The 23,217-nt window shown below is 38.1% G+C and overlaps 1 protein-coding gene across 3 annotated transcripts in view; it reads left to right on the top strand.

Moving 5' to 3' along the window:
* The first annotated feature begins 6,553 nt into the window (after positions 1-6,553).
* The window catches only part of IFT88 (intraflagellar transport 88), a 43,194-nt gene continuing 26,530 nt past the window's right edge, over positions 6,554-23,217 (top strand). The window contains exons 1-15 of one of the 3 annotated variants that reach the window (XM_027884495.1): positions 6,554-6,594; positions 7,312-7,405; positions 8,364-8,426; positions 8,917-8,973; positions 9,902-9,955; positions 10,247-10,316; positions 10,393-10,462; positions 11,441-11,531; positions 14,012-14,116; positions 15,199-15,301; positions 15,927-16,041; positions 16,141-16,372; positions 17,068-17,138; positions 17,794-17,880; positions 20,483-20,582. In XM_027884495.1, coding sequence (XP_027740296.1) covers positions 7,316-7,405; positions 8,364-8,426; positions 8,917-8,973; positions 9,902-9,955; positions 10,247-10,316; positions 10,393-10,462; positions 11,441-11,531; positions 14,012-14,116; positions 15,199-15,301; positions 15,927-16,041; positions 16,141-16,372; positions 17,068-17,138; positions 17,794-17,880; positions 20,483-20,582 — 1,308 coding nt within the window. In that variant the 5' untranslated portion in view covers positions 6,554-6,594; positions 7,312-7,315. Of the gene's footprint in view, positions 6,595-6,619; positions 7,205-7,311; positions 7,406-8,363; positions 8,427-8,916; positions 8,974-9,901; positions 9,956-10,246; positions 10,317-10,392; positions 10,463-11,440; positions 11,532-14,011; positions 14,117-15,198; positions 15,302-15,926; positions 16,042-16,140; positions 16,373-17,067; positions 17,139-17,793; positions 17,881-20,482; positions 20,583-23,217 lie in introns of those variants that run through there. The other 2 variants (XM_027884479.1, XM_027884488.1) reach the window with 2 other exon arrangements.

The following is a 23,217-nucleotide window of genomic DNA, read 5'->3' as shown; positions in this document are numbered from 1 at the left end:
TCAGCCCTGCCCGCGCCGCCGGGGACACCGCTGCCCTGCACGCACCCGCCCCACCCCCGCGCGCGCCAGGTCGCGGCCGCCCATTGGCTCCGCACGCCTCGGCCACGCCCAGGGGCGGGGCCTGACACTGCTCCCGCCCCAGCGCCCGAGTGCCGCCCTCGTCGCCCCGAGAGCTGTGCCCGCTCGTCCCGCACCGCCCGCTCTCGCCGCCCCCTCCTCCTCCTCCAGAAGCCAGCGGTATACTAGAGTGCATCCAACCCCCTTGCTTTTGACAAAGGCACAAATTCATTTCAAAGTTCAAATTTGAAAGGAATTCCAGGCTTCTTTTTTACATTAAGCAAGGCCTTATTATTCTCAAAAATGGCTTTATCCTCTAATTCTGAATTAATTTTCCTTTTTTGCTGTCCTTGATTTTCGCACAAAATCTCTTCAAAGCTGTGCAAAAATGTGACGATACAATGTCAGTTCTTCAAGCTGCTCTGTAACATGTACTGTTCGTGTTGGTGTGCTCACCATTACTCATTTTTTCCATTTTGTTGTAGTTCCTACTCATCTGCATATTGCTCTGTAGTCATGCCAGATGTTCCTGAACAGAAAAAAAATTTAGCATTTTAAATGCCTACTTATTATCAAAGATTATATTACTATGCATTTAATATAGCTGCGAGATACTTGCAAGTTCTCCTTTATCTCTGGCTTTCTGAAAAAAAATAAATCAATTGAAACTTAATACATTTGTTCCCAGAATAAAGGTTTGATAGTTACTTATGAAGCTCAGTGAACAACTTTGTTTGGCTATCATTTCTTCTAGTTTCCGAGAAAAAGAAGACTCACATAATCATTTGGTACATCTGCCCCCCTCACTGGCACTTTGCTAATTCCAATCACATTCAAAAAGGAGACAGAGATCTCAAAAGTATGAATTCCTAAAGGCTTCATGAATACCACTCAACAGGTAGCAGGTGGAAAACCAAGCTATCTCTTTGACTTCATGACCTTAATACCACCCACATAAGCTGAGACATGCCAGTAGCTGGGAAGTGTTAATGGAGCTAAGTGGATGTAACTGGGCCATGGAAGATTTAGGGCAGTGGGACAGAAGAGTGCACGATGCTGTGCCAGTTCTGCTGCTCAGGGTTTGTGTAGGCTGGTGTAGAAAGCAGTGTTTTATGATTTTAGCAAGTACCAGTTTTGTTCCTTTGAAGACTAATTCAAAATGCATGACTTGACACATGTTCTAAACACAAAGATCTTTGTCTAGCCAATCAATGTATATTTATTTTGTGAACTCAAGTTTTTAACTGCAAAGAAAAAAAAACATAAAACTAATGCTAAAACATAAAACTAATGTCTCCTGGGCTTCAGAAACACAGTTTCCAGAACAACTTCACCATTACTCCCATTTGGAAGTAGTTATCAATTATTTTAATACTCCTTGACCTCCTGAGATGTGTATTTATACTTAAGTTGCTGTTAACAATAGACTATAAGAGACAAAAGACATTACACATAGACAAATGGATTCAGCAGAATTAAAAGCTCAGTTAAACTGTTAAAGGAGTGTATAGGGGTTTGAGAGCTAATCACAGTCATGATAAAAGCAATTACAGAACCTTTAAGTTCTAGGGGTGAACAAAACAAATATGTGGAAATTAAATCTGAATTATATTATTATTATTAATAATATATTAGTGACAAAGCCACATGCATTACTTAATCATAATTAGGGTATGGCAGGACAGCAGCCATATTCCCCATTGTTTACAGTGATGAGACACACGGATAAGTCCGAATTGAATAGATCAAAAGAGGAGAGAGAAGTTTGCAAGAAGAAAGGAAAATATAAATAATTAAATTATCAGAAGTATAAGTCAAGGGAAAAAAATATGATTTAAAAACAAAGTGGAAGTTTGAGAAACAGCAAAGAAAGGACCTGGGCTCCACTAGGGAATGAAAAGTAGGGCTTGTACTGCCAGCAGGAGGGGCCCAGGCAGAGCAGACATGTATTCACCAGCATATTCTTTCTTCTAAGCCCAGTAGCAGTAGGAGCAGATTTGACTTGTGTTGGGAACAGTATAGTTGATCTCTCCATGTTTTTAGTCTCTCTGCTCCTCACGTGTGGAGCTGAAATCTGCTACTGGCCATGGACAAGGGCATGGGAGGAGCAGGGTGGTATAAAAGGGTCATGTAATAAGAAAGGGGAAATAACTCACATTAACTGGGAGCCACATGGAGGCAGAATCCGAAGGAGATGTGAATTTCCCTTTAGAGAAAATAAAGGAATTGTATGGTTTTAAGATATAGAGGGTTCTAGACTGAGTTTTTTGGCATGGGATGAAAACCGAGGCATAGTTCACATTTGTTAAGTATTAGGTCTGTTTAATACATTACTTGCTCACCAGAGCGACCAGAAAGTACATATGTTTGGTAATAGACTATGGCACGTTGCTACTATGATCCTAACAGTTTGGAAAACATAATGCCTTAAAAATTATAGCTTTAATTAATAACTTTATTGCTATTCTGTAGAGTCCTAACTAACAAGTTTGCAAACTGTAGTTATGTAGTGAAATTACACTACAATTAAAACTATATAATTTTAATTATCTTAGTAGTTTGTGCTGTTAATTTACATGGTCCTTTACAGTGCAAATGGTCTGATGCAAATACTACCAATAGTGCTAAAATGCTGATTCTTAATGAAGCAATCTGCAGAAATTGGAAAGTAAATAGTAGTAAAATAGATATTACAAAAGCATGATTCAGCAAAACTAGATAGAGGTATATCCTTCAATAGTAGAAATACCTGTTAACAAGATAATTTTCCTGTTGCAAATGTATTTTAAACCAAACTACAACATATGGTGGGACATATCAAAGCACTCCTGGCCCTGGCACAGGACCTCCCTCCCCAAAAATCATTCATTTAGTTACTCAGGTGGCTTAATGATTACAGCATACATTACTTGGACTGTAAACTAAACTTGCTACACTTCTTTTTGGCATCTTCCTATTCCAGCTTGCCCTCTGGATTTTGCCAAAACAATTACATCACCTTACATCATTGCAGGGTTTCTCCTGCAGCATCATCTTGTTAGATCAAGTCTTATAATCACAGCCCATGAGTGAGGTCCTGTGTTGCCACAAAGGATCCCTAGGGTTTCTGTTAAATCCTCGTGCATTTTTATACTTCACAGCACCAGGAAAAAAAAAATCGTAGATTGATACAGCTTTTAGAAACATGAAAAAAGTCTTTGAGACTCTCGTGTTGCTGCAAGGATGTCAAACGTAACAGCTGGACTGCAAGGCCTAAGGGAGTGCTTCCAAGCTCCTGACCACTAAGTATGCTCCAGCAGCATAGGCAACATGCAGCATTGGGAGGGGCTGGACTGAGCGACGGAGCTAAATGTCTCTGAGATTAAATAGCCCATTGAAGTGTTGACCCATTACCATTCTCCAGTATAATTTCCAGTATGCTCAGATTCCACACGTGCCAGGGACCACTTCCAATAACTGGTTTGAGTGTATACACCCAATTTTGGAAGGTAAGAAAATTTGACAACACGAACATGGTCAGATTCCGCTGGTGCCTTGGCACCACCGCATTTACAAAGTAGATGTACTGCCTCCTTACCACAGTGCCTCCTTTCCACTGCCCTAGGTATTTGGGGGGAAACATCAGAATAGCACTGGGCACCAGTATGCCCAGATCTCGGATATGGACAAGAGGAATAGCAGAGCTAGGGCTCTTGCCACAGAATCTACCTACCACTCAGATACATATTGATGCATCTGGGGACAGGAGAAAATTTTTAAAAACATAGGCTCAATAATGCATGAGGAATCACAGGCAGAAAAAGGGGTGCTATAAATGTATATATTTCTTATGCTGAAGTTTATAATTTGAGGTGAGTAATGCAACTGAAATTTTTTCCCACCTTAAGTCTGTTATTCTGCAAAATACTTGTACTCCAGAAATTTCAGGTATAAATATTCTCACGTCCAAAGGTCTCAAGTCTGAAGTTTCTATGTGAAAGTGGTTCATGCAGGTTAATGCAAGAAGTGATAATGTCTTAATACTTCTTTATGTTATCTTGGTTTCTCTTGATGGGAGACAGAGTAGAAAGGCCTTTCATTCATATCCTCTGCACCTTATCTCTCCAAAAAGGACTTTGAGGCTGAAAGGTGAGCAGCAGAAGGCCCTGACATTGCATAATGTGCACAATCTCTGACCATAAAAAGGGTGTTCTGACTGACTTTGTAATGTATATTGTCTTTGCAGCCTTTTTATGCCATTAGCATAAGGCAGTAGGGGTGGGTTACAATTAGTCTCATAAAATATTTTCTCTCTCAAAAATACTGTAGGCTTGTTCAGAGATCCCTGCTCTATTCTGTTTCCCATTTAGGCATGTGAAACTTTCCCCAGAGTATGATTTGCTGTGAGCAAATCAGCTGACACTCCTCAGGGTTACCAAAATACCAAGAGAAAGTAGTAAAAATGATTGGAGGAATCATCTTTTTTAAAGACATTAGGGATTTTAACTTTTTTATTTTTTTTTCAGAGACTGGCATATGGGAAGCTTCAGCAACTATTTTTTCTTTTTTAATTGAGCTTTCTGATTTTGAGAGCAGATTTCTCAGCTTATAGGAAAAAATGGTGTGGCTGAGCACCTTGACAGTGAGTGGTGACAAGGTCTCTGCCCAGATGTGCTGGATGCTGCCTGAGAGCTATCCCTACTGGTGGAGTCCTACTGTGCTCCACAGGATACATGCCAGCAATAATTTGGAGCTTGAGAAACATGCTCTCAGATACTCTTAGGTAGGGGGCACATGCGTGAGTGCAAGCTTTGACAGCTATGCAAGAAGCCATTTACTTTATCAAAGTATATTTGCTTTTATTCCCTGAGGAAATCTATAGCAGAAAAGAACAATTTGCACCATAAAATGACAGTGGGTTGGCTTTGTTACTGGGAAGAGACACTAGGTGTAAAGATGGGAGAGATGTCCTGAGGTCCCTTCTACAATCCTGTAATCCTAAATTCCCTGCTATGGAGAACCATAGATTTTTTTTCACCCATTCCAAACTTTAGTTGCTCTCTATTTAATATTTCAGAAACACCGACTAATTTGTTCTAATAATTTTCCCTTTAAAGTCAGTAAATATCACCCATATCACAGACTTTTATTTGCACACAGCAAAGCAGTGCCTAGCAGACAATAGATCTCATTTCCATTCTTTTTCCTCATCCCATGGACAAAGGTAGGCAGTCTGATGAGCCTGCAATCCTTCACAGCTGTTTTGTGTTCCTCTTCCATAAGACAAGAAAAGCAAAATTTTATTTGTACATCCATCACGTGACACAACTTTTGTTCCTTAGCACACTGGCTCCCATCTGGGAAATGTGGATAACCTAACACACAGAGTCATAGAATGGTTTGAGTTGGAAGGGGACCTCAAAGATGATCTAGTTCCAAGCTCTCCTGCCGTGGGCAGGGACAGCTTTCACTTAGACCAGGTTGCTCCAAGCCTCTCCAACCTGGCCTTGAACACTTCCAGGGATGGGGCAGCCACAATTTACCTGGGCAACCTGTGGCAGTGCCTCACTGCCCTCCTAGGGAAGCACTTCTCTAAAATATTGAATATATTCAACTATAATAACCGACAATAAAGCAATTCTGCTTTAAAATATTGACATGATGAAAGGAGCATTCAGGTAAAGACCCGCATCTTATGTGGAAGCTGGAAGCAATGGATGGAGTCCACACATCTCCTGGAAGCAGTGGGGTCAGATGGCAAAAGCAACTTCACAGAAGTCGGTAGTTTGAGTGTTCGGACTTAAAATCCCCCTGGGGGACCGAACAGTGCAGGTTTTTTTTTACTCCAGTACGTGCGTTGTCCTAGTTTACGCCACCAATACAAGAAATGGAAGTTTTATTCAAAGCCCACTGCAGTCAACAAACTCTTCTCTCTGCTTAATCCGAGTTGTACCCATGGGAAATACATAAACGCCGTAAGCACTAGCGACTCGTCTGCAGTTTTAGGCGATATCTGCAACCTTCTGGATTGTGATTCGGGAAAGCAGGCATACGCTTAAACGCCTGACGGGGCTTTTTTTGCTGTTTAACTTGCAGAAACCGGGTGAGGGCGGGCTCTTTCCGCCTCTCCCCGAGGTTTAGCACTCCCCGGCCGAGGCGGGCGAGCAGCGCTGTCCCTCACGGCAGGCGCCGCCCACCCGGGGGCCGCGGCTTCGGCTGCGCCCGGCCCCGCTCGCTCGCACCGCCCGGCCGCGGTGCATGCGGGGACCGCCGCCGTGTCCCGGAGCAACGCCGCCGGCCCGCTGTCGGGGCGAGGGTAGCGGGCCCGTCCGTGCCCGGAGCCGCTCGCCCTGTGCCGCCCTCGCCGAGGGCACATCGCCGCCCCCCGCCTCGGGCGCGGGCCGAGGGAGCCCGCACAAGGAGCGGTTCGGCCGCGGTGGCTCCGCGCACGGCGGGGAAGCGGCGGGGGACATCCTTCTCCTTCTCCTCCTCCTCCTCCTCCTCCTCCTCCTCTCCTCTCCGTGCGCTTCGTCCTGGCTGAGGCTCGCTTGCTGAAGGGCATGTACTTCATGTTATTGATGAAATCAAACGCTGCCTTCTTAAGATTTTTATGAAAACAGGAAGCCAGGCAAAGAGAGACCTCCTTAGTGTCCGTGCTGGAGGGGCCACCTAGACGAATGCAGCCGTATTAGACAGTGGAGTAGTGTTAGTGAAGAAAGACTTTGGAACCTGGGCTCCTTTAGTGCTGGCGTCTAAAAACCTTTTTGGCTTTTCCACCTGTGTGCAGCATCCTTCATGTATGATAGATTCTTCATATATGATAGATTCTATCTGCAACATTCTTCCTCTCTTCATATCGGTATAATTGCTTTGTCTGTGTTGATATAAGGACAGGTAAAGGAAGATTTGAAGCTAGGGGAGATAGATACCGTTCATTAGACTTATACTATGGTTTGGCCTAATAAAGACAAACTTTGGAATATGAGAGAGTTGTCTTAAACCTGAATTAGCTGACAATGGAAAGATACTATTGGAAAAGTAGTAATACAGTTACAGTTATAATCGTTTAGTTTTCATGATAAATATGTTTTAAACAGTTTTCATAAGTGGTAAAAGTACAAAACAAAATATGATTCTGTGAAATGGTGCTATTTAATACTGTTTATAGGAGAGTCCTAGCTCTTTTGAACTTGTAAACCTTATATTTGTATTTTACATGTTTAAGGATTTGTATAAAACCACCGAGGTAACATTTGGCATGTTAAATGTTTCACAGAAAATGATGCAAAATGTGCATCTGGCTCCTGAGAACGATGAAGATGATCTCTATTCTGGCTACAATGATTATAATCCCATGTTTGATACAGAGGTAAAAATACTTGCTGTTTTCCACCTTTCCCATAAGTAGGATTTAGATGTACAAGATAAGAACTTGTGTACAAGTGTATTACTGCTTTGAAATGAAATGTACTTTATTTACCAAGAAACATAAAAAGCTTATTTATTCAAAAAGGATCTTTTTGAATAGTTAGTTCTTTGATAGTTTCCTATTCCAGCAAAATAGTTGCGTACACCTCAGGAAACCTAATAGCTATAATAGTTAGAATTTATGCAGTATAAAATCTTAGTTATTTTTAGGTATATTCAGTGTGGCGTTTCCCCGATTACATGCAGCAGGACGTTTTCTGACAAAAGAGGCTACTCATTGGCCAGTCGGTCATTGATCTCTTGCTGAGCTGCTGCTGGTGGAGCTCACAGTGGAATGGAATACTCTAGTCTCTGTGCAATCAGCAGAGCACCTGGGATGTCTTAAGATAGCCCTGCAGACCACCTTCTGGTAACTGCTGATGTGATGGAATTGGAACAACAGTGGGCTCATTTGATCAAACCCACTAGACATGGCATCTTGTATGAAATCCCAATGCCAAATTCACAGGAGTTGCAGCATGACCTGAGAGACATGAGATGTCCTAATGTATTGGGGTGGCAGGTCTTAACATTAAAATTCAGAAGTAGTATGAGTAGTAAACATTTGGATGGAGATAAAATTTCCTGTTTTATCACTTCTGCTTCCTCAGTGTGTTTTTACTTTTCAGAGAATAATGTGTTTACATTTTCTAATCTAAAATACCAAAAAAGATAGACAAATACTGTCATTGTAATTTAATGTCAGTAAAACGTGTTATTTGGTTATCTTCAGGTCAAGTATTTAGGGAAGAATTACTGTGTTTTTACCTTTCTGCTTTAAGTAGTCTGAAAGTTCTGGAATTGTGGCTTTGGGTTTTGTTGTTTTAAAAAGGTTGATGTTTTTATTTTATCTTTTCTAGGATTTAGAAAATGATACAGCTTTTCAACAGGCAGCAAGAACAAGTCATGGAAGAAGACCCCCTGTAAGTACCTTTGAAAATACACTGCAATAATGTAGCCTTATCTCTAACTTTGGCACTGATACAAACCTGTCTTGAGAATCTCTTACCTTTTTTTTTGAAATATATACTAGATAGTGGGATTTAGAAAACGTGCTATTTTTCTGATAAGTTTTTCCTCCATATTAATGTAATTGACATCAATTCCCTTATTTTCATCTAGCTTTGACTTACTCTTACTCTTACTCTTCCATCAGTTTTCAAAATCAAATATGAAGCTGGTACCTGAACTTTAGAAGTACCTACTGAATGGCTAAAGAACAGCTGGAACTGTCTGATTAATGTTACTTCTTTGCCAGAATAATCTGCTACTGCAATGAGAATTCTTTCTGTAACAGTTGAAGTGTTATATCTATGAAATCACTACAGAACTTATATATGAAGACTAATAATTGAAACATATGGTTGTTAATTGGTGGGGATTTTTTTTTTGGTTCTTTTTTTTTTCATCCAGGTGACAGCCAAAATTCCCAGCTCAGCAAGTTCGAGACCTTTAGCTACTGGATTTGGGGTAGGCTTTTGTTCTGTTATATCCTTAATGAAAATGGCATTTACCAAAAATTAAATGTAACATTTAATTCCTTGCACAAAGTGAGCTCTTTTTAATTAAGGATTTCATTCCATTGAAATGCGTGAATTTGTTAATTTTAATTCACAACTCTGTACTTATCAAGGCATTGTTTGTTAACTAGGTTACTGTTTCCTTTTTTCTCCCAAACCATACTGTAAATCTACTTCCATACTTCATAAGGCATTAGAATCCAAGGAATTAACCAGGTTCTCTTGCAGGGGGAACTGAATAGCTTGTTATTTTGGCTTGGGAAAATTTTCTGGAAGTTAAGGTGAAATACATCTTAAAAAATACGGCTCTGAAACACCTCCAGTTTAATTGGAAAAAATTAGTTGTAGTCTTAGGTATTCTTAGCTTATTGTAACTCTTAACAAACCAGACTAAACCATATTCCAATAAATTATAAACTTATTAGCCTGACTCAGTAAAATTAAAAAAAAAATAATGCACTTGGATATAACATTCCTTAAGTTTTATGATAAATAAAAGAGGGACATCACATGGCTGTAGATCTCTTGTGTAAGTTAGCTGGCTAACAATTTCAAGAACACCTAAATTCTATTACGTCACTGAAACACAACCTTTGCTCTGAACCTTCTGTTACCTGCTTTGGATGTAGTAGAATCATGGAATGGTTTGGGTTGGAAATATAAAAAAGCTTTATTGCAAATTTGTGCTGACAGAAGTGTTCAACATCTTTAAGTCTGCCAGGCACTGGCAGTATATTGCTTATGAATAACATAAATGGGAACTTTGCTATGAACTTCTGTGAGAGCTCAACTTTTAAACCTCAGTGTTGAGAAGACTGTACATAGGCTTCTTATGCTTTCTGAATGCCAGTTTCAAACAATTTACTTATTTTTTGTAGCCAAAAGCAACTTTACCTTCATCTATGGGAAGACCAATGACAGGAGGTATACAGGTAAAAGTTTCAATACGTACATTTTATATTCATTTGGAACAATAAAATTTTCTGTTAAGTGTTTGATACAATTTTTAAAAGATTGTAATATTTAAGCAGTAAAAACACTTTAAAAATATTTTCAGTTTAGTGAGGTGGTAACTGATTTTTGTATTAAAAGGTTTTGTAGTATATAATTTTTATATAAATTATAACATATCTAAAAATTATATCTTTAAATATATACAACGATGTCTATATTGTCCACAATATAACTTTCAGTAAGGTTATTTTAATATTTCTTCTTCTTTGTTTGAGGATGGGGTTTCTCGACCAATGACAGCAGTGCAAGCGGCAGGTTATACTAAGACAGCTATGAGAGGTATGGTTTGTAGAAACTGCCAGCTGCCCCAAGGAGGTGTTATTTTACAATTTTCAGTAAGGTGTTAATTTTGCAGGTTCTTCATTTGATCCTCTTGGCCAAGCAAGAGGACCTGCTTCACCTCTGGAAAAGAAAAATTCGGACAGGTTTGTTCAGTTTTGCATTAAATTATTTCAAAGCATTAACAGCAACAGAAAGCCAAGCATGCATAGAGTTCAAAAACATCCAGGCAGTTACAAAACCTTGAAGGGCCAAACTCTTCACTTTGTGGAACAGTGCCACAAACAGTATGCATGTGGTTAGCTGGCTTGATGGAGCAGTTGCACTGACTTTCGGGAACATTTGATTTCAGTGATTTCTGGTTCTGAATAGCTGAGCAGCCTGGATGTAGATGTTGCCACAAAAATGCTGTTATATAGAATTGTAGAGGAACACGGAAGTGTGTGTGACAGGCAAGGAACACCATGATTCTTGCAGCTCTCTGGGAAGAACTTGGGAGAATTTGCCAGCTGTTTCTCTCTTAGCACTTGAGGTAAAACTTGCAGGCTGGTACAAATGTTGTGGAGTTCACTCAGAAAATGTCATTGAGCTTTCCAATACAAAATTATGATGTTCCCCAAATGTAACTATGTAGGAATAGGGAATCCTACTGAAATGATAATTATTTAGCAGAGGGAAAAATATAGATGAATGACAACTTTTTGTTATAATCTACATAATCTGCAGGCAATACTTTGGAGTTATCTATGTAAATAAAGGTTCAATTAATTGCTTTTAATGTGCTATTCCATTTCACTAGGTGTTTGATTTGAAAACTGGTCTGTTGTTCTGTTGTTACTTCTCCTGAACAAATTGAGTTCATGAAATTTACCTGTCTGTATTGTTCTCTTAAGAGGATTTATGTTTTCTTAGGTCTCTCAAGTTGAAAATATGAATGTGATATCTTTAGGGGATCTTTGGGCATAGTTTCACATGATATTTTCTTTGATGGGAAAACCAGTTAGTTGCGACATCACTGTGCTGTTTTATTGAGTAGTGGGTAAAAGAATTGAATTATGTGTAAAAGCTTAGTGTTTGCAGTTATGTTACTACTGTTAATCTTTTTATTCTTATTTTTGTTTTAGTCCAGAAGAGAAGCTGAAGCAGTTGGAAAAAAAAGTGAATGAACTGGTTGAAGAAAGCTGTGTTGCCAACAACTGTGGAGACTTGAAATTGGTAATTTTTCTGGATTTCACTTTTGCTGTTGTGTGAGGAACAATTTGTATAGATAAGTGTTTCATCTGTTATAGAGGGTACTAGAGCCAGTGAATAGTGGCTAAGTAACAGGCTCTAGCCTATTGGATTTACGTTTAACATAGATGTAGTTGGAGAGTTCAAGCTGTTTGGACAAATTAGCACTTTTAGTAAATATGGTCTTTCTGTTTGACACAAAGGAATATTTTTCTATCCTACTCCAATTTGGACAATTTCACATGTCTCATTAGGTCTTATGAAATGTGGTGGGTACAGCATCATTAATCTTACTTCAACTATCTTAATCTACCGGATCTATTGAGCAGTTTGCAGTCCATCTGTTGGGAGGTATCTTTTTTCAGATATCTTTGTCTTTGCATTGAGATCTAGAATTCATTCAGCTTTCAGGAGCCACACTGGACCCAATGACAGTGAGAACTTTCTTATTTTGAAAGGACTTTATGTTGCCTGGTGCTTTCCCCACTTTTGAAAGTCTCCTTAGCTCTTTTATGCAAGATATTACTGTGTGCCTATGTCATGCTTCTTATCAGACTACATATGTTATCCTTACAATGTTATCTGTATTTGGCAGGTTTCTTAAGTTTCTTTCTTTGCATGTTTCAGACCTCCTGAAAATGATATACTCCATGTTATGGTGTCAGGATCTGCCCTTTTTTGTAGAAAAATACCCAGTGTTTCTTTAAGCATACCAGATTTCAGGTGTTTTTCTCTCTTTAGGACACCAGTTTACCTTTGGAACTAGTACAGCAAGAACATATGTCTCTCTTCCATGATTTTGTCTTGTGTAGAGTGAATTCACAGAATCGGACATTTAATCTATTAGACTAAGACTGGAAGATTCTAATTCATATCTGTTTCAGGATTGATGAGATTCCATATTTCTTTACCTGCTACAGAGAAGCCTTGTATCTATTGCTTTTGAGAAAAGAAGCTGTCCCACATCTCTGACTGCATTCTTGTTTCTCTGATCAAAAGAATACCTTTTTTTGGTTTGTGCAGCAATTCCAGTGTTCCTAATCAAATTAAAGCAAGATTGTACACTGACTATCTTGATTGTGATAGGTCAGCCCAGACAGTTCTGGTTTCAGGATGATACTGTGCCATGTGAGGACTCCCTTTATGCTTGCTCTTGTTAGGACTGTCTGGAATACTGGGCTACATCAGTCATACTCCTTTCCAGTGATTTCTGGAGTATCTGTTTAGCTAATAGCCCGATAGCTTCTTTGGAGAGAAGGATTTCACTTAGAATATATTTTAGGAGTCCACAGCATAGGGAGTTTGCTTTCTCGAGGAGCAAAAAAAGACGACTTCTAATAAAGAAACTACAAGTCTCAAAGTGTGACTCAAGTCTGGTGTTTAGACTGGAATGGGCCACCGTTCAAGCCAACAACAATCCTCTTATATTTTACTTTTGTAATAAAACTTTTTTTTTTTTTCTGCCGCTGCTGGCTTCTGACCAGAGAGTATGAAAGACATCTATCCATTTTTGTGTTCCTTTAGTACAAGTATCCTTACGGACCTATATGAATTTATTTCTGTTACAAAGTCTGAATTTCACCTTCATTAGGAGATGAGCTAATTTGTTTTGTTAAATTTTCTTGAACCCCTTGCGTGTGTGGTCGAGAATATCCTTTGTTTCCTGATGTCAGAGGGTTGTTTCTTATGTAGATTATATCACACCGTTCCGAGGGTCCTCTAGATGCTTGTGTTAGTTTCTGGTGAGTCCAGCAGAATATCCATTTTTCTGCAAAAGCCATCAAAGTTGCCAACTCATTATCTATAAAAGAGTCAAGTTGGATTTGCCTTCTGTCATAAGGACTAATAATCAAACTGTATCTTGAAGTACTTCCTTCACTGCTGGCTGCCAAATTGCTACCTTGCGTGGTAACCATTACTTTCTTTCTTCACAAGTTGTACCCTTGTGAAGACATACAGAACTGCTAGTGGTGCTTGCTAGACCCAGAGCATTAGTTGTGCAAAGGGTCTTGACACCAGCCTGCAGAGGATTATAACTGGGTACACACATGTGACATACCACTGTGGGTAGATAAAAAGGGAAATCAGTTTACCAGCATCAAGAATTAGTAAAGGTGTGTGTACAGCGTATATCTGTGTGTTTGTAACCTGCATATTTATTTCTTGCCTTCACTTGCTTTGTTCCAACACTTTCCTGCACTGAGATTCTGCAGTAAGGAAACATGCAAAACCTAATTGCTCTCTCTTTTTTTTTTCTTTTTTTTTTTTTTTTTACCATTTCTGTGCACTTTCTGTGATTAATACAAGTAGAATAATCTTCTAGGATCACCATAATGTAGTGATTATTGCATATGTATGTGTGTGACTGTACTTCTCTAAAATTATACAGCTAAATAGACTGTATGTCTGCTTAGTGCTAAGTAACACCTTTCAAGGCACTGTTAAATTCTAGTATTTTGTTTAAGGCTCTGGAAAAAGCAAAAGAGGCTGGAAGACAGGAAAGAGAATTGTTGAGACAACGTGAACAAATTACTCCTCCAGAAAATATCAACTTAGACCTCACTTACTCAGTAAGTGCTTAGAAATCTTCAGTGACTGAAATATTGCTAAAATAACCTCCTGAACAGATATTTCAGTGTTTCTTGAAGCGTGTGTGTTGTAATGCTCCTAGCATGGTATCAGAGGAAATCCATTTATGTCATTGAGTCTGTTGCCATGCAATCTTAAGCACCAGAGAAACAATGTACTTAATGTAAAGTGGAGACGGATGCCCATTAATATCTACTCCAGCTATCTACTCACATGCAAAACTTGCATATCAAAACATAACAGATGTAAACCCTGTACTTCAAAAATAGTCTAGAAAATGTGACATGCCAAGAGAAGAAAACAGGAAAGATCAGATTCTGTCTTTAAATTAAACCATAAAGTGACAGAGAATGTATTACATAAAATAGGATACGGTAATATTCTTAAATCTTATAGCAGATACCTAGATTTACATTCTGGTTTTCAAATTAATAGTAGACTTTTTTTTTTTAAAAAGGGTACAAGATGCATAAAAATACTTGAGGGGTATTTAAAGTTGTACCCCGGGTATTGCTGTAGAGACAACTATTAACAGTTAAATTAGGCAGATGTAATAGTTTATTTTACTGTAAAGGTCAGGGTAAAGCTGGGGAAAAAATGCAGGGCTATTTTACCCGACACCAACAGAACTTGTGCTTTGAAACAGCAATTTGGAAAAATTCTGTCTTTCTAAACTGAGTGCTCACAGGCAGTAGGACCATTTTCCACATGTTGGGAGACATAAATTACACACAGTTTCTGAGAATGAACTTGTATGAATACTTTTTAATAACCTTTATTATAACATTGCATTTACTTGGATTTAAGGCTCACTCAGTATGACTTTGAATGGTAGTTATTTATGTACAAACATAAAATAATTACCTAGAAAAAGTAGCTTTTAAACTTGTTTCCTCTATGTCCATGTGCAAGAACAAAGAAACATTATAGATGGGAAGTTTAAAATTGGTACAAACAGCACTCCCAAAGTAAGATAATTTGAAATTATCTGCTATGAATTAAAGTTTATTACTGTTGAGAGGACAATATATTTTGTTGTACCTATAATTCCAATTTTCTGTAGGTTCTTCTCAATCTGGCCAGTCAGTATGCTGCTAATGAAATGTATGCTGAAGCACTGACTACGTACCAAGTTATAGTGAAGAATAAGATGTTCACTAATGGAGGTAGGTTTTATTCCAAGGTGGATTAAAATTGGTAGTTAGGCATTCAAAATGAGGGCTGCGTCTGTGTGGTGTTGATTCACAGAGATCTCAGCCCTCAGAGTCAGCTGGCCAGAGTGGACAACAGATACTCACAGTCTCTGACTTGGAGAGCCAAACCAAATTAAGTTGCACCAACTCATGAAGTCTTTTCTTTCCATAGGCTATGCTAAACATAAAGACATCTGTAATTTTCTCATGCCACACACACTATGTTGTCTGCTCTAATACTAATTTTTTCTCTTTTCATTTGGCTCTTCTCTCCTGAAAGATTCTTTTAGTATTTTGCACATCTTTGAGACTACCAAGTGCACTTTTCTTAGAGATGCTTATTTGCAGCTGTCTTCCTGTAAATAATCTCTACCTCATCCCTCAATTCATAGTCAAAACCAGAATACATCTTACATGGTAGTTCTTTCCTAGGTTTTGTCAGTACTTCATCTTCTCCTGGCTGAAGGCAGTTCTGTGCAGTGCTGCTTTAAAGGGACGTTTGTGTCCTGTAATGAAGACAGATTTGCTAGGAAGTTGTTCTACTGTGCCACTTTGAAACAGTCTAAAAATCTTGTAACTCACTGACTTCTTTTGATAGGTATACTGAAGGTAAATATGGGAAATATATATTTAAAACAACGGAACTATTCCAAAGCTATCAAATTCTACCGCATGGCTCTAGACCAGATTACTAGTGCCCACAAAGAGATGAGGTGAGTTTCTTCTAGGAGGCTTGGTTATGAAACACAAGATTTGGATGCGATATGATTTGAGAGTTAAAAATATAACCTAATCTTGATTTCTTTACTTAGGATGAAAATAATGGAAAATATTGGAGTTGCATTTATTAAAACTGGCCAATTCGTTGATGCCGTTTCTTCATTTGAAGACATAATGAGCATATCCCCAAACCTGAAGGCAGGCTTCAACTTGATCCTATGTTATTTTGCTATTGGAGATGGTGAACAAATGAAGAAAGCCTTCAAAAAACTTATTGCAGTTCCCTTGGAAGTAGATTTTGATGACAAATACATTTCATTAAATGTAAGTTTGAAAAAAAGAAACTGTGTCTTTATATAGTAAATTGGGAGAAAGAGGGAGATATATATAATGCTTGGACTGTACTGAATATGTAAATTGATGTGTACTTAGGTATCTAAAATAATTTTTTATTTTTTTACAAAGATGAATTTTTTAGTGTGGCGGTACTGCTCAGAAGTGTAAAATAATCAAAGAACGTTCAAAGCTTTTCTTCCTCAAAAGACACGATGTACATAAAATCCTCACCATTGTCTTTTGAATTTCATTATTATTTCTTTTAGAGCTAGCTAGCGTGATAGAAATCATAAGATGATCATGTGAGTTATTGTAATGAGGAGGTAACACAAGTCCTCTTCTGCTGAATGCAGTTCAGCAAATGCTTATTTTTAAGCATGAGAGTATTCTCTGCAGCCTTCCCAGTCTGATATACATGACATGATCTACATCCCTTAACTACTCTAACGTGAGCTGTGACAACATGTATGAGCAGAAGAACAGGACTGAAGTAGTTGTAATGCCAAATGTCGGATTTTACAATTAGAAAACTAATTTAAACTGAAGCTAGCTTTTTCAGACATGGAAAGTGACATTATAGACTATGTATTTTGTATCAATTTATGTTTGCAGTCATATCATTTATAAAATAATTAAAATGTTTATATACTGGCATAATTTGCAGTTACTCTGTCCCCCTACAGGATGATCTACATACAAATCTACTGCTTGAAGCCATTAAAAATGACAGTATAAGTCAAATGGAACGTGAGAGGTAATGATGAAATCTATTTTTTTTAGCTCCTGGAAGGATTATTGGTCTTCTCACCTGTCCGCAGCTCTTGTTATAAAAGTGTCCTCATAATTCCTAGGAAGGAACACACTCAGAAGAACCAGCTGTATCACTCAGTTTAGTGTACTGCACTAAAGTAGAATACCTGCCCCAAATGATCTAGGTAACATTGCTTAAAACTTGCATCATTAGAGTTTTTTTAAAAATACAACTACAGTGTGCAGTGACAGGAAAATAGAAAAAACTGATACAAGGCAAGATACAGGGCAGTGTCAAGATACAGGTAGCAGAGGACTGATTAGACTGACTTCTAAGATTGTCCTGAGTGCAGAAAGAAGCAAGAACAAGATTTGGTTATTTTTTTTTTCTATACATGTTTTTGAAATGATGACATAGAATGGTTTGGTTTGAAAGGACCCTTAAGGATCATCCAGTTCCAACCCCTTTGCCATGGGCAGGGACACTTTCCACTAGACCAGGTCGCTCCAAGTCCCACCAAGCTGGCCTTGAACACTTCTGTGGGTGGAGCATGCAGAACTTCTCTGGGGCACCTGTTCCAGTACCTCACCACTCTTGCAGTGAAGAATTTCTTTAATATTTTTGTGCTGTGTTTTTGTCTGGTTTTCCTTTTCCTTAGGAAATCCATGGCAGAGGAATACATCATGACGGCTGCTAAACTCATTGCACCAGTAATTGAGACATCTTTTGCAGTAGGCTATGATTGGTAAGAGTCAAGTGGGGCTTCTTTTTTTCTAAACTATATGTGAGTCTGTCATGCTGGTTATGAAACCAGATTCACAAACATAAACAGCCTGGGAAACACGGCCTGCCCTGCATCTCCAGTGTGGTATCCAGGCTATTTAGAGTTTGCTTCCATAATGCTATGGAGAAGAACAAAACAAAGCATTAGAGTCTGTTCTGTGAAAAAAAATTTAATTCGTCATTGAAACTCAGCTGTTAAATACGTATTTTGCACTATTCTATGTTCACACAGAAAGAATTTCTAAAAGCTCAATTGAATTTGAAAATTCAACTTGAAAATTGAAAAAGTTTTAAAAATCTCAGTGAACAAATGCTATATGGAAGGTAATGATCAGTACTCTTTAGTGTAAGTTTGAAGATAACATAATGAAAACTTGGGGTGCCTAAGAAGTTTTCATTACTCCATAGACTCATTATATAAAATACTGAAATCCGCATTTTTATTGGAAAGGTTTATTTGCGTTTCATTTTAAAACTTAATATTTTTAAATGTAAACTTAATCTACCATTTCTTAAACGTTTTACAAGTGTATACAGGGATAGGCTGCAGATAAAGTTCACCATTTGAACTTTTTATTTTTTTTAATATACAGCTTAGCTTTTGCTTTCTGTGGTATTTTCCAAAGCAGAATACTCTTCTCTTTAAAACAAAATCAAGTAGACACATTTACTGTAATTACGGTATAAAAATGATTTGTATAACTTTCCCAAGATGTATTTTAAACTTACATTCAGTTTTCTATTATAAGGACTTTGATATTTTTTTTTTGTATTTTTGGTAACACTGGAAAATAACATGTACACAAATAAGTGTTGTGTATGTGCAGGCACAAAATTACTAACGTGTTCGGTGTTTGGGTAGTGAAGGACGTGTTGAGAAAAGAGGACTGTCCTTTTAACTGGGGTTTTTGGTCTGTTATGATTATTTTCAAATTGTGCAGGTCCTATAATTATAATTTACTAAGTTGTTTATACTAATATGAAATAATGTCTAACATAGATGTGTTTTGTCTGCTAGGGTCCACAAGGTGGTGTTTGGTGGTTTAATAATCATTATAAACTTAAAATTTCACTACTTCTGACATTCTGAATAATCAGAACTTAAATAGTATGTCTTGTGAGAATTAGCTTGCCACTTCAGAATTTGTGAGCATAGTAAGTCATATTTGTTTGCTCTATATCTTGTATTTTTGTTCAGGAAAAATGGAAAAGGCTGTCAGATATTGTTTCCTTAGTGCTATCCACAGAATACTTGTCATGAAGTGACACGCTCTCATATGTGTTCTGGCTAGTTAAACAACTTATGGTGAGATATGTGGGATTGTTTTGTGTGTATCAGGACAGATCTACTCTCTGTTATTTTAGGCTGAGGTATTTGAGCCCAGTGAAGAAGTTTAACCAGCAGTTTGAGCTTAGTTTTTCAAATGTAAACTTTTTTATGAGTCCTCTGAGTACTGAACGTGCTTTTAATCAGATTAATTTTCTTTAGAGAAATTAGGTGGGGACAAATAGTCTTTGGATTTTATAACTTCATACTTAAAATGTGGCATAGTCATGGGACTGTTCTGTCATATTCCATAAAGAACAGTTGGATAGTTAGATCTCATTGCATTTTGTAGTTAAAAGATTTTAGCAGTATCAGTTGAAAACTTCTTTTGACTTTGCAAAGACATCTGTAATAAAAGAAGAAATCACTATTATTTGATATAAGTTTTTCTCCAGCATAAAAGACAGTTTTATAGAGACTGTCCATGTGCCAACCCAATTACAGCAGGAAGCAGTTCGTTAAATTAAACTTCTGTTGGCAATGGAGCCAACTGTTGGAATGAAAGAAGGCAGCTCTCCACCAGTTAAAAAATTAGTGGAAGGGATGAAGGAAGCATCCTGCAAGTTGTTCATTGACTGTGCTTAATTACCAACTGTTTGAGAGAACAGTATATGCATACAATAAATAAAGGTCTTGCTTCAAATGATCGAGCAGCTTAAAGTACACCACATCAAACCCTGGAAGATGGAGTTTGTGAATAAGCATCTGAACTGTCTGCTGCGTTCTCTTCTGCACTCATTTTGCGGAAGACCCTAAGCCACAAATAACTGGGAGATGACCAGAAATAGGTTTATTGCTATGACTTTATTATTATGTAGTTTAGGGACACAATCTGTAGTCTCTGCAGATTGTTCACTAATCTGCTCTACAGGTTTCATTATATATGCAACAGGAGATGAGGTTTGAAAAATCACCTTATAGAGTGTATCCAAAGAAAATAGTTTGAAAAATTTTCTTAGTGAGTTTTTGATATCAAGTATTGCTCACTGATGAAAAATAAATTGATGTTTAGGCAGCTGTCTTAAAAAAAAAAGGTAGCAGGGACACTGTTATTAAGGTAGGTTATGGATATAAATATTTTCTCAAATATTTTTAATTAGAGTGCTCTTTTCCTCTGTGAAGAAAGATTAGCTAAGAAAAATTGAGTTTGGAAAGCAAATTAGATGCAAAAGTGTGTAACTTAGAGGGGTTTGCACAGGTGCGTTTTGTTTATGTTTTTGGATCGCTTCTGTTGCAGGTGTGTTGATGCAGTAAAAGCTTCCCACTATGTGGAGTTAGCCAATGACCTGGAAATAAATAAAGCCACTACTTACTTGAGGCAGCAGAATTTTAACCAGGTATAGTAACGTTTCACATTAGTGCTTTTTAATACTGTATTTGCAAAGATACCTTTCTTAGCCACAGCATATTTTTTGGTGAGGGAAAGAAGGATTTATGCAAACATAATTATTTTGATGCTGATCAGTAAAGGCTGAACTGCCTTCATTTTAAAAATTGTCATCAATCTCTTTCTAATAAGTACAGGAGGCTGTTAACTGTAGCTTTCCTTCTCTATGCATATAAATTGCCAACGCAGGTGTATAAATTAATACAACAGCTTGCCATGTTTAAGGTTTCGGTATTGTCTGAGTGAACGTGCAGCTTTCTGACAGTGTTTATTTAAAGGAAAATGCGTTTTTTTGCTCTTAATCTTTATGGGTCGTGGCACAATTTATAATACCAGGTTTTCATCAGATTTGTAATGTAACCTTTTATTTGCTTGTGGAAAAGGCTTGGTTTGAAAAGTGAGCAGTTGGAAAACAGCTTCATTTGAGCACAAGGAAGCTCAGATATCTGACAAGATTTGTTCAGCTTCCTTCTAACATGCACTGGGTGGTACATTCAGTGATAGGAATGCTTAATAAATAAGAAGGTATATAGCGATCCCCAGGTTTGCACAAGTGGCAAGAAGTATGAGAGATCATATACAAGCAAAATTACTGCTGAAGCTGTGAATACCTCTGTCATCTTCTAAGGTCCTTCCCCGTCCCAGAGCTTAGAGGGGGGCACACAGGGCCATGTGCTTAACTTTAGCCCCTTTTACTTCTCACGTTAAAGCTTTTCTAGTTTCCTGAGCAGCTCTTGCTCCTCCTGCCTGTCTTGTTTTCTTCTCCTTCCCTGTAGATACAGCAAGAGAGTTATCCTTTGTTACACTGCATGTCTGACTGTTGTGGTTTAACCCAGCTGCCAGCAAAGCACCCTGCAGTCACTCGCTCACTCCCTGCTGTGCTGGCTTGAGGGGGAGAATCAGGAGAGTGAAGTGAGAAAACTCGTGGGTAGGGATAAAGGCAGTGTAATAGGTAAAGCAAAAGCTGCTCATTCTGCTTCACCCCTTCTTCTTCTTCCCTCACTTTATATACTGACCATGACACCATATGGTATGGAAGATCCCTTTGGTTAGTTGGGTCTCAGGTGTCCCAGCTGTGTCCCCTCCCAACTCTTTGTGCACCCCCAGCCCGCTCACGGGTGGGATGAGAGGCAGAAAGGGCCTTGGCTCTGTGTAAGCCCTGCTCAGAAGTAATGAAAACATCCCTGACTTACGAACCCTGTTTCCAACACAGACCCAAAATGCAGCCCTATACAAAGCTACTACAGGCAAAACTAGCACACTGACAGCTTTTCTGAGATCAGGAAGCAGTTTTGAGAGTTTTGAAAATTTTGAGCAAATCTGGTAGCTTTTGAAGGATGAGAATGTTACAGGTAGGTAAACAGTCATACAAACTCAAGAAGTTACTAATTTGTTGGTTATTCTTTTTGTTTTCCAGTTAGTATCCAGTACAGTTTAAAAAGCCCCCTAAAATCAATTCTCAGAAGTAAAATGGTATACAGAGATTGTTGGTGATGTTTCTGTGGAGCACTTTAATGGAGAAAGAGGGAAGGGTTTTGGAAGTTAGCAGTAAGGGAAGAACCTCTTTTTGCTTGGATTAAGTGATAGAAGGCCTTTAACTTGCACTAGAACCACTTAATGGTGCAGTGGGACTGCAGAATAGTGATTGCAGAGAGTCATTTGGCTTTGTTCTAATAAAACTGCAGCTGCCATTTAAATTCATCTAGTCTGCCTGTTGTTCATATACTAACTAACTCACCACCTGCTCAACACACCTTTGGCTGAAGAACAAGAATGGAAACTTTTTTAAATACTCAGTTTCAAGGCTGAAAGATTTTTTTTGTGTTTAAAAAACCAAAACACTAAAATAGATTTCTCCTGTAACTATAATGGGCTTGACTATGGGTTCATTGTAGTGAATATGGTATTTTAAAACAGTTATTGCAAATAAAAAATAAAATAAAATTTAGGGGGAAATTACCATAATATGTCTAGTTTTGTGTATTAGACATTTTGAATGTTTTTTACTGTCAGAAAAAAAAACTTTTGAAAAATCAATTTAAAACCAAAGTTATGCAAGTTAACCACGCAACTCCTAAACATCTCTGGCACACCCTGCTTGGGTCAGGCAAACTGCTTTGAAGTTTAACTTCTGTAGGCAGATAATTTAGGTACATTGGAAGCATGTCACAAAGAATAGTTTGGACAGTTAGTGTTTTGATTGTTGAATCTAAATTATTGTTGGGATTTAAAAGTCAGAAGTTCTTTAGAAATCTTTGAATGTAGCTGATTAGACAGTGCTACATTGCAATGACAAAAGGAATACTGCTATGGATTTTCATCCTAGGGCTCATAATTGCTGAAATGGCTCAAGAGGTCTGCAGCATTAGTTACCAGTAAATGACCAGTAAATTAATTGAGTTCAGAGTCCATGTGAACTTTTCATTATACATGAAAGGAACATTACTTCTTCTCTGGTCTTTATTGTCAAAGATACCATTTAGGAGTAAAAGTGAAGTCAAATAAATCAACTATAAGGAGAAATAGCTTTTCAGAAAGTGACTTTGAACTGTAAAGCTCTAAATTCGCTAAAAATTCCATGAGAA

Source organism: Empidonax traillii, unplaced genomic scaffold (genome assembly GCF_003031625.1).
Source record: "Empidonax traillii isolate 1590-97213 ecotype Southwest subspecies unplaced genomic scaffold, ASM303162v1 scaffold9:size3134949, whole genome shotgun sequence".
Classification (NCBI taxonomy): domain Eukaryota; kingdom Metazoa; phylum Chordata; class Aves; order Passeriformes; family Tyrannidae; genus Empidonax; species Empidonax traillii.
Note: the sequence above shows the minus strand (reverse complement) of the source record. Positions and strands in the feature narration are given on the sequence as shown.